The 12,294-nt window shown below is 43.8% G+C and overlaps 1 protein-coding gene across 1 annotated transcript in view; it reads right to left on the minus strand.

Annotated features, from left to right (window-relative positions):
- Positions 1 to 12,294, minus strand: part of DMAC2 (distal membrane arm assembly component 2) — a 42,980-nt gene that overhangs the window by 18,635 nt on the left and 12,051 nt on the right. Inside the window, exon 2 of the mRNA XM_064489350.1 lies at positions 1,296 to 1,418. Coding sequence (XP_064345420.1) covers positions 1,296 to 1,418 — 123 coding nt within the window. The remainder of the gene's footprint in view (positions 1 to 1,295; positions 1,419 to 12,294) is intronic.

Genomic DNA, 12,294 nt, shown 5'->3' on the forward strand with positions numbered 1-12,294 from the left:
ATCTTGGACTTCCCAGTGTCCAAACTGTAGGAAAATAAATTTCTGTTGTTTAATACTCAGTCAATGGTATTTTGTTGTGGTAGTCGAAGCTCATGTGGATTTTGGTGATGCAAGTGGTTCTAGAGGAACAGAATGTTAAAGATGATTTTCTGAATTGGTTCTGGGATTTCAAAATTGGTTCTCTAATCTGGTTGAACTTAAAGATATTAATGACTCTATTGCTAGTAGTAAGAGCACTGACAGGCCAGGGCTGGCAGCTGAGATACACAGCTTATCTCCACTGGATACTCCTACTCAGCCACTTATACGAAACAAGGAATTAGGTGACTGTGTATGTGAAACTTGCCAACATTTCTGGGGAAATAACAAATATAGTGAGGTTCGCTGACTGATCCTAATGTTGCTGAACAACGTTGTGATAGAAAAGGATGATTTCAGGGGTGAGATTCCAGCTCAAGCTGTGCAGAAATAACCTGGAAACTTCTCCATGTGCCCTGAAGGAGCCCCTTGTCTCTTGTAGTCACAGGGCTGAGGTTGTTGAAAATCAAATGTAGGATCTCATCCTGTGACTGGGTGAATATCAGCCTCTTGGGGTGTTTACTGTCAAAGGAAGGGCATCGACTGGGAAAGAACGAGATCCTACAAGTTTGAATGGAGACGTGTAGGAAGACCCTGGTGAAGCTGGGGACATTGAGCCCCTCAAGTCTCTTTTGCCAGTGGAACAGGTCTCTACACCCCAGTCTGAGGGGCTGAAGCCTGCATCACCTGAGGAAATGGTAATGCCCCCCTGGGGGCCATCGTCCTGCAAGACGATGCAGATTCTCCTCAGGACCCGCCCCCACCACCTCTCAGCATCTACCCATAAGTAGGCTCAAGTCCCAACGGACCCCTAAAGGCGAGGCACAAAGTGTGACCCATGAGGAGGGGCACTGTACTCCAAAGGCACTACTTGAGAAATCTGGGAAACTCGGTGGGAATGGATGTTAGGTGTGTGGGACGGTGGGGGAAGGAACCCAAAGTTGGATGGGGCTGAATTTATTGACGTGGGCTCTCTACACAGAGATTCTGAACTCAATGCTGCAGCTCAGGGAGCTAGAAAGGGCTCTAATGGTTTGGTCGGTTGGTTCTCTGGCTGAAAAGGGGACTAAAGGTGGCCCATGAGGAGCAAATTAGAAGTGCCAGATCTCATGTGGCTTAATGCAGTGGGAAGGATTCAGGGACTCTGGGAGACGGGACTGCTAGGTGGATGACATTGAGACCTACCTACCCACATGGGGAGGGTCCAGAGGACATACCTGTCGTCCTGACTGAGAGAAGCAAATTTGTGAGCTGAGTCCCAGCATCCTTGGAGAGCTCCGTGACCGCTGCTCTCTGCAGGCCCCCTTACAGTGGGACTTGCCGTTGCTGAGTTGGGAAACCTAGATACAACGGGAATAATCAGATCTTGGGGTGGCAGGGGGCAAGATGCAGCGCTCCATGGCCAAAAGCAGGGTGGATGTGGTTACCCTGTGGACAGCAGGGTCAAAGGAGCAATCAGAACAGCCTGACCTGCAGGCCTTCAGCCTGGGCTGGTTGGTGATGGTCTTCCTAGATGTGAGATAGGTAGGAAGCCTACTAAATTCTCACTTGAGCTGTAAAAGCAGAAGAGTTTTAAGTCAAGCAAACAAAAGTTTAACCTGAATCATAAAAACAGAGTCAAGTTTCCTCAGTCAATTCCCAGACTTGAGTCAGTTTATAGACCTAGAATCCTTTCAATGAAGGGAAGGCTGGGTTCCCTTGAGGAAGGACTCTGGGATAAAAATTTATACTGCTCATCTTTCTCTCAGTCTTCCTCAAAGAGACCTGTGGCCTTTTACCACAGTCACTGTGCATTGCAGGAAAAGAAATAATCAGACCTTTTGGGGACTATGGGACATTGGCTCTGAACTGACATTTATTCCACGGGACACAAAATGTCACTGTCATTCACCAGTCAGAATAGGAACTTACAGAGATGAGGTGGTCCATGGAGTTTTACCTCAGATCTGTCTCACGGCGGGCCCCATGGGGCCCCGGACTCGTCCTGTGGGTACTTCCACTTCTGGAGTGCATAATTGGAATCAATACACTCAGCAGCTGCAGAATCCCCACAGTGGTTCCCTGACCTGCGGAGTGAGGGCTTGTAGGTTGGGCAAGGCCAAGTGGAAGTCACTAAAACTGCCTTTACCTAGGAGGATGGTCAACCAAAAGCAATACTGCATCCCTGGAGGGGCTGCAGAGACCAGTGCCACTGTCAAGGGCTTGAAGGAGGCAGCAGTGGTGATTCCCCAGTCACCCCCAATTCAACTTGCCTATTTGGCTTGTGCAGAAGGCAGACCTTGGAGAATGACAGTGGATTATCCTAAGCTTAAGTAGGTGGTGACTCCAGTTGCATCTGCTGAGCCAGACATGGCTCATTGCTTGAGCAAACTGACACATCCCCTGTGCTGGGGATGTAGTTATTGATCACCTTTTTCTCCATCCCTGTCAATAAGACCCACCAGAGCAGTTTGCTTTCAGCTGGCAAGGCCAGTAACCCTCACTGTCCTGTCTCAGGTGTTTATCAGCTCTCTAGCCCTGCATTGTAATTTAGTTCTCAGGGATCATGATCACCTTTCCCTTTCACAAGACATCACACTGGTCCGTTACATTGATGACATGCTGGTTAGACCTAGGGAGCAGGGAGTGGCAACGACTCTGGACTTATTGATGAGACATTTGTGTGTCAGAGGATGAGAAATAAATCCAACAAAAATTTAGGGGCCTTCTACCTCAGTGAAATTTCTAGTTGCCCAGAGGTGAGGGGCATATCAAGATATCTCTTCTAAGGTGAAGGATAAGTGGTGACAACTGGTACTTCCCACAGCCAGAAGAAAGGCACAAAGCCTAGTGGGCCTCTTTGAATTTTCTAGGTAACATATTCCTCATTTGGGTGTGTTCCTTAGGCCCATTCACCGAGTGACCCAAAAAGCTGCTAGTTTTGAGTGGTATGCAAAAAAAGAGAGGGCTGCCGTGGGCCCATGCTCTGTGACAGCTGCTCTGCCACTTGGGCCAGATGATCCAACAGATCCAGTGGTACCTGGAGTGGCAGTGGCAGAGAGGGTTGCTGTTTGGAACATTTGGTGGATCCAGGCCCTTAGGATTTTGGAGCAAAACCCTCTACCCTCCACAGGTAACTATTCTCCTTTTGAGAAACAGCTCTTGGCCTCCTACTGCGCCTTAGCAGAGACTGAATTCTTGACCATGGGCCACCAAGTTACCATGTGACCTGAGCTGCCCATCTTGGACTGGCTGTCATCTTACCCACCAAGCCATACAGTTGGGTGTGCACACCAATATTTCAGCATCAAATGGAAGTGGTACATACCTGATTGGGTCCAAGCCGGCCCTGAAGGCATAAGTAAGTTATATGAAGATGTGGCCCAAATGACAATGGCCTCCACTCCTGCCTTCTCTCTCCCAGCCTGCAGCTACGGTCTTACAGGGAGTTTCCTATAATCAGTTGGCTGAGGAAGAGAAGACTCAGCTGGGGGTGGGGATAGCTCAGTGGTAGAGCACATGCCTAGCATGCACGAGGTCCTGGGTTCAATCCCCAGTACCTCTATTAAAAAATAAATAAACCTAATTACCACCCCTTCAACAACAACAAAAAGACTCAGCTGGTTTACAGATGGTCTTGCATGATACCCAAGTGGAAGTATTTACCAAGTGGGCAGCTGCAGTTCTACAGCTCCTTCTGGTCCTTCTGGTGCATCCCTGAAGGCCAGTGGCGAAGAGACTTCGCTCAGTGGGCAGAGCGTCAGGCAGTGCATCTGGTGCTTCACTTTTCTTGGGAGGAGAAATGGCCAGGTGTGTGATCATATACTGACTCATGGACTGTGGTTTGGCTGGATGATCAGGGACTTGGAAGGAGCATGATTGGTGATAAAATTGGGGGAAAAGTTATGTGGATAGACCTCTTTTGTTGGAGAAAAAAAAATGAAGACATTTGTGTCTCATGTAAATGCTCACCAAAGGGTGACTCAACAGAGAAGGATTTTAGTTTTCAAGCAGATAAGATGAGCCATTCTGTGCATAACACTCAGCCTCTCCCCAGCCATCCCTGTCATTGCCCAAATGTCTCATACGCAAAGTGGTGGTCATTCCATCACCCATTTTTCTTTTTTTACATTGAAGTTTAGTTGATTTACAATGCTGTGTTAGTTTCTGGTGTACAGCACACACACACACATATTCTTTTCCATATTTTTTCATTATAGGTTATTACAAGATATTGAATATTGTTCCCTGTGCTATACTGTAGGACTTTGCCCCACTGGGTCACCTTGGTATTGAACCAATCTTGGGTCCGCTCACCCTGCCTCAGGAAAGCAAACCTACCAACACCTGATTGAGGTGAAGGAGAGTGCAATGTTTATCACAGGTGCCGAGGAAGGAGTACGGGTGGCTAATGTCAAAAGACCTGAACTCTTTGATGAATTTCTGGGAACTCTTTGATGGATTTCTGGGAACTCCTTGATGGATTTCTTTTTCAAAGGCAAGGTGAGGGAGAGAGTCACAGGGTGCATGATCAGTCTGTGCACCATTCTCTGACTGGCTGATGACGAGGTAACAGAGTGGTATCGCAGGGGTTAACATTATCATTTCGCAGGCTCCAGCTTGTCTGGGGGCTATGTGCTCCTGATTATCACAGTTACCTTCTTCCATGTGGTCGGGGTTTTAATATGTGCAGAACAACTCAGAAACATGCCTCAGACACTGTTATCTATGTCCCTCAGGGAAGAACTAAAGATTCTGTGGCTCTGCTATATGGCTGATATATTAAATTGTTCCCAGTTTTCCTGGCCCCACTGCTTTTTTTTTTCTTAGTTGCTACATGCTCACATTCTTCCAATCATTAATTCTTGAGCCAGACCTTCTGTGTCTTGGGGAGGCCTGGGCAACTAAAGCTTTTTCACAACCAAGAAGCAGGTGGAACACATTGCAGGGAGAACTGATGGTGTAAGTTCCAGTCCAAGTCCAAAGGCAGAAGACATGTCTCAGCTCAAAGATGGTCAGGCAGAGAGAGCAGATTCTCCCTCGCTTGGTATTTTCTTTTATTCAGGCCTTCAGTGGATTGGATGAGGCCCCTCCACATTGCGGAGGGCAATCTGCTTTACTGCATCCACTGATACAAATGTTAATCTTATCCAGACACATACACCCTCACAGACATCCCCAGAAGAATGTGTAACCACATATCTGGGGACCTAGTAGCCCAGTCAAGCTGACACAGAAAATTAACCAATACAGCTGGTCATAGGGAACCTCTCCTGAGACCGTAGGTGTGAGTTGAGAGGGTCTGGGCCACCCGTTCATGCCTGATCTTGGACAGACCACTTCTGTTTTATGATGGATGTGCTGGGCCTGCCTGACCTAAAGATTTGGTGGGCTTGACAGAATCCAGATTAAGATGAGGGGCTCTGGCTACCAGGTCATGTTACACCTCACGTTCAGAAACTCTCTCTCCCAAGGCGCAGGAATAGGTCAGGAGCAGTTTTTCTGTTGCTCTAGAGGCATGGCCTTGCTCCGGAGCCCAAGGAGTCTGCACTTCTCCTCTTTTATTAAGTCCTGCCTGAGGCCCCACAAAATGTCTTTCATTCTTCCAACATGGGTTAGAAGGAGGCACAAGGTACAATCATGTGCCCCCTTTTGGGGGGTGGTCCAGCATGCCCAGATTACTGGAGACCTGAAAACTTCACGGAGAGAGCAGATACAGACAGTGCCCGAGGCCATGGAACGCTCACCCTCTGTTTTGCATTGCCCAGACTAGATCTGGGCCTGGCACTAATGTGATTGTCGTCATGGATATCACTGTCCTCAATTATCAATATTCACGAGCATCCACTTCCACTCTTTGGAGTACATGGGTCTCAGTAAAGCATTCAGAATAGTCGCCATTTCTTAGCCATCAAGTCTGATCGTCATGCTGTCACCACTCACCCAGAACACTGCGATTCCGCAGCATGTCCAGACAGGCCAGAACCTTTAGGAACATACTGGGCACAGACCATGAATGTATGTTTTTGGTCCCGTGTCAGTGTCAACTGTCCCTGGTTCATCTTCCTGATAAACTGTGAAAAGAATGCATTTGCCAGGTCAACCCTGCGTACTGCATACCTGAGGCTCTGGTTAGTAGCCAGCACAGCGTCTGGCACAGTGGCTGCAGGTGGAGCTACAACTTGGTGATGTTTGTAGTACTCTGCTTTTATCTGCCATTATCTATCTGGATTTTGGAGATACCAGGCTGGGGATGTGATGGGACCATCACTCTTGTGTCCTTTCAGAGTGACTCTTAACATCTGCCGTTTGCCCTGGGATGTGTTTGGTTTCATTTATTATACGCTAGAGGGCAGTATAGAGAAGGAGGTTTCCTCTGTTTTTCCTGCTGTAAAAGTTCTTGCCCCACAAGTTAAGGAACCACTGTGAGAGTTCTCCCAACTGCTATGTAGATCCACTCTCATCATATGTGTGATGAGGAAATGACCATGGGGTGAGTCCACGGACTCAGTGGGGCTGGTATGAGACAGACATGGACAAGGAAGATTTCAATCAATTTCCTGACCCCCTTAAGCCAAGTACTCTAACAGGCCCATAGCAGTTCTGTGAGTCCCTGGTTTTCGTGCCAACCTGGGCTCCATGTCCAAGAGCTCTTGAAAGATCTGTGTTTTCCTCCTTCCCAGTGTGCAGGTACTCAGGTAAATGGCTGTAGGTCACTTGTGAGATGGCCTGGGAATCATAGTGGCGTGCACTTGCCTTCATGTTGCAGGGACACTGCTCATGGGGACTGAGCACCTTTATCAGTCAGAGTCTGGCTAGGAGGACTTTCTCAAGTCTGAACTTGGCAAAGGATCATGACTTTATATTGCAGCAGCTCTGATCTCAGCCTTCTGCTCCTCCATTCTTCATCTCTCTCTTTTTTGTGTGTGTGCCTTTTACATTTTTAAAAATTGAAGTATGGTCCGTTTACAAAGTTGGATCAATTTCTGGTGTACAGCATATTTCAGTCATACATGTACATCCATGTATTTGTTTTCATATTCTTTTTCATTATAGGTTACTACAAGATATTGATTATAGTTCCCTGTGCTGTACAGAAGAAACTTGCTGTGTATCTATTTTATATATAGTAGTTAGTATCTGTAAATCTTGAACTCCCAACTTATTCTTTTCTGTCCCCTTTCCCCTCTGGTAACCATAAGTTTGTTTTCTATGTCTGTGAGTCTGTTTCTGTTTGTAAATAAGTTCATTTGTCTTTTTCCCCTTAGATTCCACATATATGGCATTTTTCTTTTTCTTTCTGGCTTACTTCACTTAGAATGATGATCTTCAGGTCCATTCATGTTACTGCAAATGGCATTATTTTATTCTTTTTTATGGCTGAGTACTATTCCATTGTATAAATATGCATCCTTCATCTCTTGATTCGCTTAAGTGACCACCTTGCTACCTGTTATATCTCTTGTTCCCCAAGATACCATATTCTAAGAGCCATCTCCTAGACCCCTGCAGGTCTGTCTGCACTCTGATGTTGCTGCCAATTATGGTAATTATGTCCCCCTTGCTTCTGATGGCTCAGTGCTGGCCTCTGCTTTTCCCAGATCCTCATCCCCTATTGCTACTATGGAGCCCCACTCTGTAACAGCACCTCCTGTCTGTGTTCAGCCCTGACCTATGGAGGAGGGTCTCCATTTGCACGTCAGTGGTACTGGTGCCCCTTTCACCAGTGCTCTTCTCACCAGCCCTCCTGGGGATCCTAGATGGCCAGTGGGCTTCCTCTTTAGATAGGAGACCTGTCCCACCCAGCATGCATACTTCCCTGAAGGTTTTGAGCCCTTGCCCCACTGCGATACTGTGGTGCAATTCAATTCTGATGTTGACTACTTGGAATTAGTGCAGACCTCACAGGCTAAGGACAGGTTCTTCCACGAGACCACCTTCACATTAAGTGCTAGCCTCACGTTTGTTGTCCCCATGCCACCCATACTTCTAATCAACTTGCTGCAAATTCAGAGGGTCCCATAACACCCTCAGATTGGATATTTTGCTAGAATGACTCAAAAAACTCAGGAAAATGCTATTTATGCTTCATAGTATTGTAGCTGTCAGTGGCGCAGTATCATGTACACACAAACACCTTGCAGAGAGAAGCGAAGCAGTTCTCTGTTTATTGATTCTTAGAGAAGGATTTATATAGAACATGCATGCTGCCTCACATATCATCTAAGTTATAACAATGTTAATAATCTTAAGGTAGTTAGGTTCCCAGGCTCCAGGTTCCCAGGCTCCTGCAGTAAGCACAGGATGTTACATGATCAAGGACAGATGTTTTAAAGTTCGTCACAAAACTTCATTAAGTAGGCCATCTCTCATCCAGCCGGCTGTGCCTGTCTGAGGTTGTCCTCCTCTGAGGATCTTACCCGTCGTTGGCTATCCAGCCGTCCACACTGGATACATTAAGTAGGCCATCTCTTATCCAGCCGGCTACGTGACATTTCTCACAGCTTGTTTATCAGTTCAGCCCATGGCTTATTCTCTAGAGCCTTCAGGCGGGGGCCTACATATCCCCCCTTTTTATTATTAAAAGCAAGGAAACAATCCTGTTGCACAGAAGCAAGCAATCCCATCATGACAAGAGTTTGTTGTAGAGCTTCCTGTTGCTTATGTAAATTACATATCCATTTTAAAAGATATAACAAGGCAATACAGATCAATATAAGCATGCCAATATGAATAAAAATGTGTAAATTAAGCCCATTAAACCAATTTTCAGGCTTAAGCCAATGCAATCCATTTTCAATTTGCTCAAAGACATTTTGTGCAAAAGCATCATGGATATTATGTAATTGAGTCTCCAACTGATCTTGTAAATTAATATGTTCTCCCCAAAAAATCATTAAATGTTCCTTGTAAATGTTGTCTGATCTTACACCATGGTGTCTCTGTTTCATTATATTGAATAGGAGTTACACATAGCATAGAGAATTGCCAGTCACATTTCAATCTTAATCTTTTTGATAATGCTTCTTGCTGTTCTCTAATCCATTCTACGGCAGCCTCAAGAGCCTGTAGTCTAGCCATGATTCCATGATCTATGTCAACCTGTGTTTGTAGCTCTTAAGTTACATTAGTCAAAACCTTTTCAACCATATGGGCAGTATTAATAGAGGATACTAGAGCTGTTGAAGCAGCTGTGGCCATGGCAATTATGATTACAGCCGATATAATAAAAGCAATGAATGTAGCTACAAATCTTTTTGGCCTAACTTTCTTGAAAGACTCTAATAGCACATATAAACTTTGCTCATTAGACCAGGTTCTGTTCAGGGTAACTGGTAGCCACACATGAATTCGTTGTTTTAGTAGCATAACATAAGATACATTATAGTCACTAATATTTTTATGCATCAAACAATCAGAATACCAGAAAGGAGGAAATAAATTGGTGATATAAATATGGTCAGTAGTAATATTAGGAGGGAAGGGACCCCAAACTAAAATGTAAGGATGTGTAGTGCAAATCATTACAGAATCAGAAACATTGGTAATTAATGACATAGAATAATTGCCCGACCCACTTAACATAGTCTCCATGATAAAGAATTCTGTCAATAAAAGGCAGTCCGAATCTCCAAATGGTCTTGTGCATAGGACTAAAAATAATGTCACCATCAGACAGTTCTAAAATGGGTCCGGAAAGTTCATGTTCACTCCAAGTAATTGGTGCCGAAGAATTTTGTCCAAACTGAAGAGACATGTTATTACTTAACAAATGTCCATGGGGTCCCCGATCCAAGAGAGTTCCATTGAACAAGGAGCTATAACAAGGACACTGTATCTGGCAGGATGACCATTGAACAGAATAAAACATATTTCCAATCAGTTTTCAGTTTACACATGGGGACAGGTGGCACTTGTGATACATTCAGAATTTCATAAGTAGTAGTTGATACAACTATAATAAAAGTTAAATTGGCTGCTTGATTTCTCTCCTTAGGTTGATAATACAAGTACAATTGCTTCTGTAGATTAATACAATCAGTATGTGACTTATTATATACAATACATAAACGTGGATTATGAGAATATAGTGTCAATGTTTGGTTGCTGCCCAGATATTCTTGCGTTGCCACGGGAGGTATCCATGTGCCACCTGTTCAAGCAGAATCGTTAGAAGCAAGTGGGGGGTCTGCAAGCCACCACGTAACAGGTGTGAATAAAGGAGGGTTAAGAATATAAGCCCAATAAGACATATTAGATCCCCCAGAAATTAGAGACATGTAGCATGCAAAATGATAAAAAAAAAATTAAGATCCTTATCCATCTTTTGAAGTGGTGACCACATAGATATACTTCTGTGCTATCCATCATAGCTCATGACCTGTATCAACACATAGAACACCTCTCTTCCAGCATTCAACCTGATAAGGGCCTTCCCAATCATCAGTAAATGGCTTTTTCACCCAAACTCTATCTGGGCCACCTATCACAGGAGGATTAGCATGTCTCTCTTGAGCAGTGTGAGCATCTTTTCCTTGATTTTGAAAATTAAGCATATATAATGTGTGTGCTAGGATGTTATGACATTCTTGGGGAGTATATCTCCCCTTTAAGTTTTGCAAGTAAGCCTTAAGAGTCCTGTGACAACGTTCCACTATAGCTTGTTCAGTGGAATTATAAGGTATTCCAAAAGAATGTTGTATTTGCCAATTAGAGCAAAATTGTTTGATAACCCTTGCAGTAAATTCTGAGCTGTTATCTGTTTTTATAATATGAGGTTTTCCAAGGACAGCAAAAGCAGACAGCCAATGTTTAATAACTTCTTTAGCTGTACATTTAATACATAAAGTAGCCCAGGTGAATAAAGAATAAGTGTCAACAGAAACAAGTATAATTTTAAGGCACCCAAAGGGAGGGAAAAAAGTAGTATCTGTTTGCCAAATCTGATTTTTGCTAGATCCTCGAGGATTAACACCTTTATGTATACGGTGAGGACATGAAAGAGTACGTATGTTACATTGAGGGCAAGCAGCAATAATTTGTTGAGCCTCTCGTTTTGTGATGGGATAAATGGCTTTTAAGGCAGCGACATTACAGTGATGCATTTCATGAAATAACTGTGCTTTCTGAAAACAAGAGAGATTGGTAGCTAACATAGAAACAATAGAATCTATGTAAGTATCTCCTTCTGTAAGTGGACCTGGAAGATTAGTATGAGAACGAATATGAGCAATAAATAATGGGTGTTACCATTGGAAGATTAATCCTTTTATGTTTAGAAAATGCTGAAAATGTTGTCTTGAAGGTGCTTTAGGTGAAACAGCAGAAGGAATTAAGGGTATAGCATCGGCAACATGTAATGAGTCAGTTAATATATTTAATGGTTGAGAAGGCCAAGTCATTAATGCCAACTCAATAGCTGCAACTTCGGCTATTTGAGTACTAGCATGGCCAGTTGTGAATTTTGAGCACCATTGACCTTCATTCATCCATGCAATAGTGGCTTTTGTGGTTTTTCCAGAGCCATCAGTAAAAACAGGTAAGGCTTTGGGTATAGGAGTTTGAGAAATAAGTTCTGGGAATTGTAAAGGAATCTGAGTACAAAATTGTAGCAAGGGATGGGAGAATTTTTTGAAAATAATCTTTCCAAGAAAATCAGCCAAGGACAATTGTATTTCTTCATTTATTATAAAATTATCCAGAAATTGTTGGGAAGTACATGGAGGATTAACAGAGTGTGGATCTTCTCCTATTAATTTTTGCAAACAACGTTGATGTCCTTTCATAATTAACTGGGCTATCATGTCAAATTTAGTTGGGGAGCCTTTAGAGGCTTATGAGAGAGATAGATACATTCTAATAGAAATAATTGAGAACCTAATTCTTGAGCCAACACAGCAGTAGGAGACAAAGGGGTAAAAAACATGAGCAAAATAATAGGTAAAGATAAAGAGATTCTAAGTAAAAATTGCTGATAAACAGCTCTAGCAATTGTTTCTAACTCCATAAAAGCTTCTGATGTAAGGACTGGAATAGATGCAGGATCTCTATCTCCTTCAAGCAAAGAAAATAAAGTATGCAATTGTGATGTGGGTATTCCTAAACATGGATGGATCCAATTTATGTGGCCTAATAATTGTTGTAATCGGACTAGAGGCATTTGTTTGTTTACGTGAATTACAAACGGATGATGATGAATAGTACGTGCGTCAATGGTCATTCCTAAAACTCCCCAGG

This window comes from Camelus dromedarius, chromosome 9 (assembly GCF_036321535.1).
Source record: "Camelus dromedarius isolate mCamDro1 chromosome 9, mCamDro1.pat, whole genome shotgun sequence".
Taxonomy (NCBI): Eukaryota; Metazoa; Chordata; class Mammalia; order Artiodactyla; family Camelidae; genus Camelus; species Camelus dromedarius.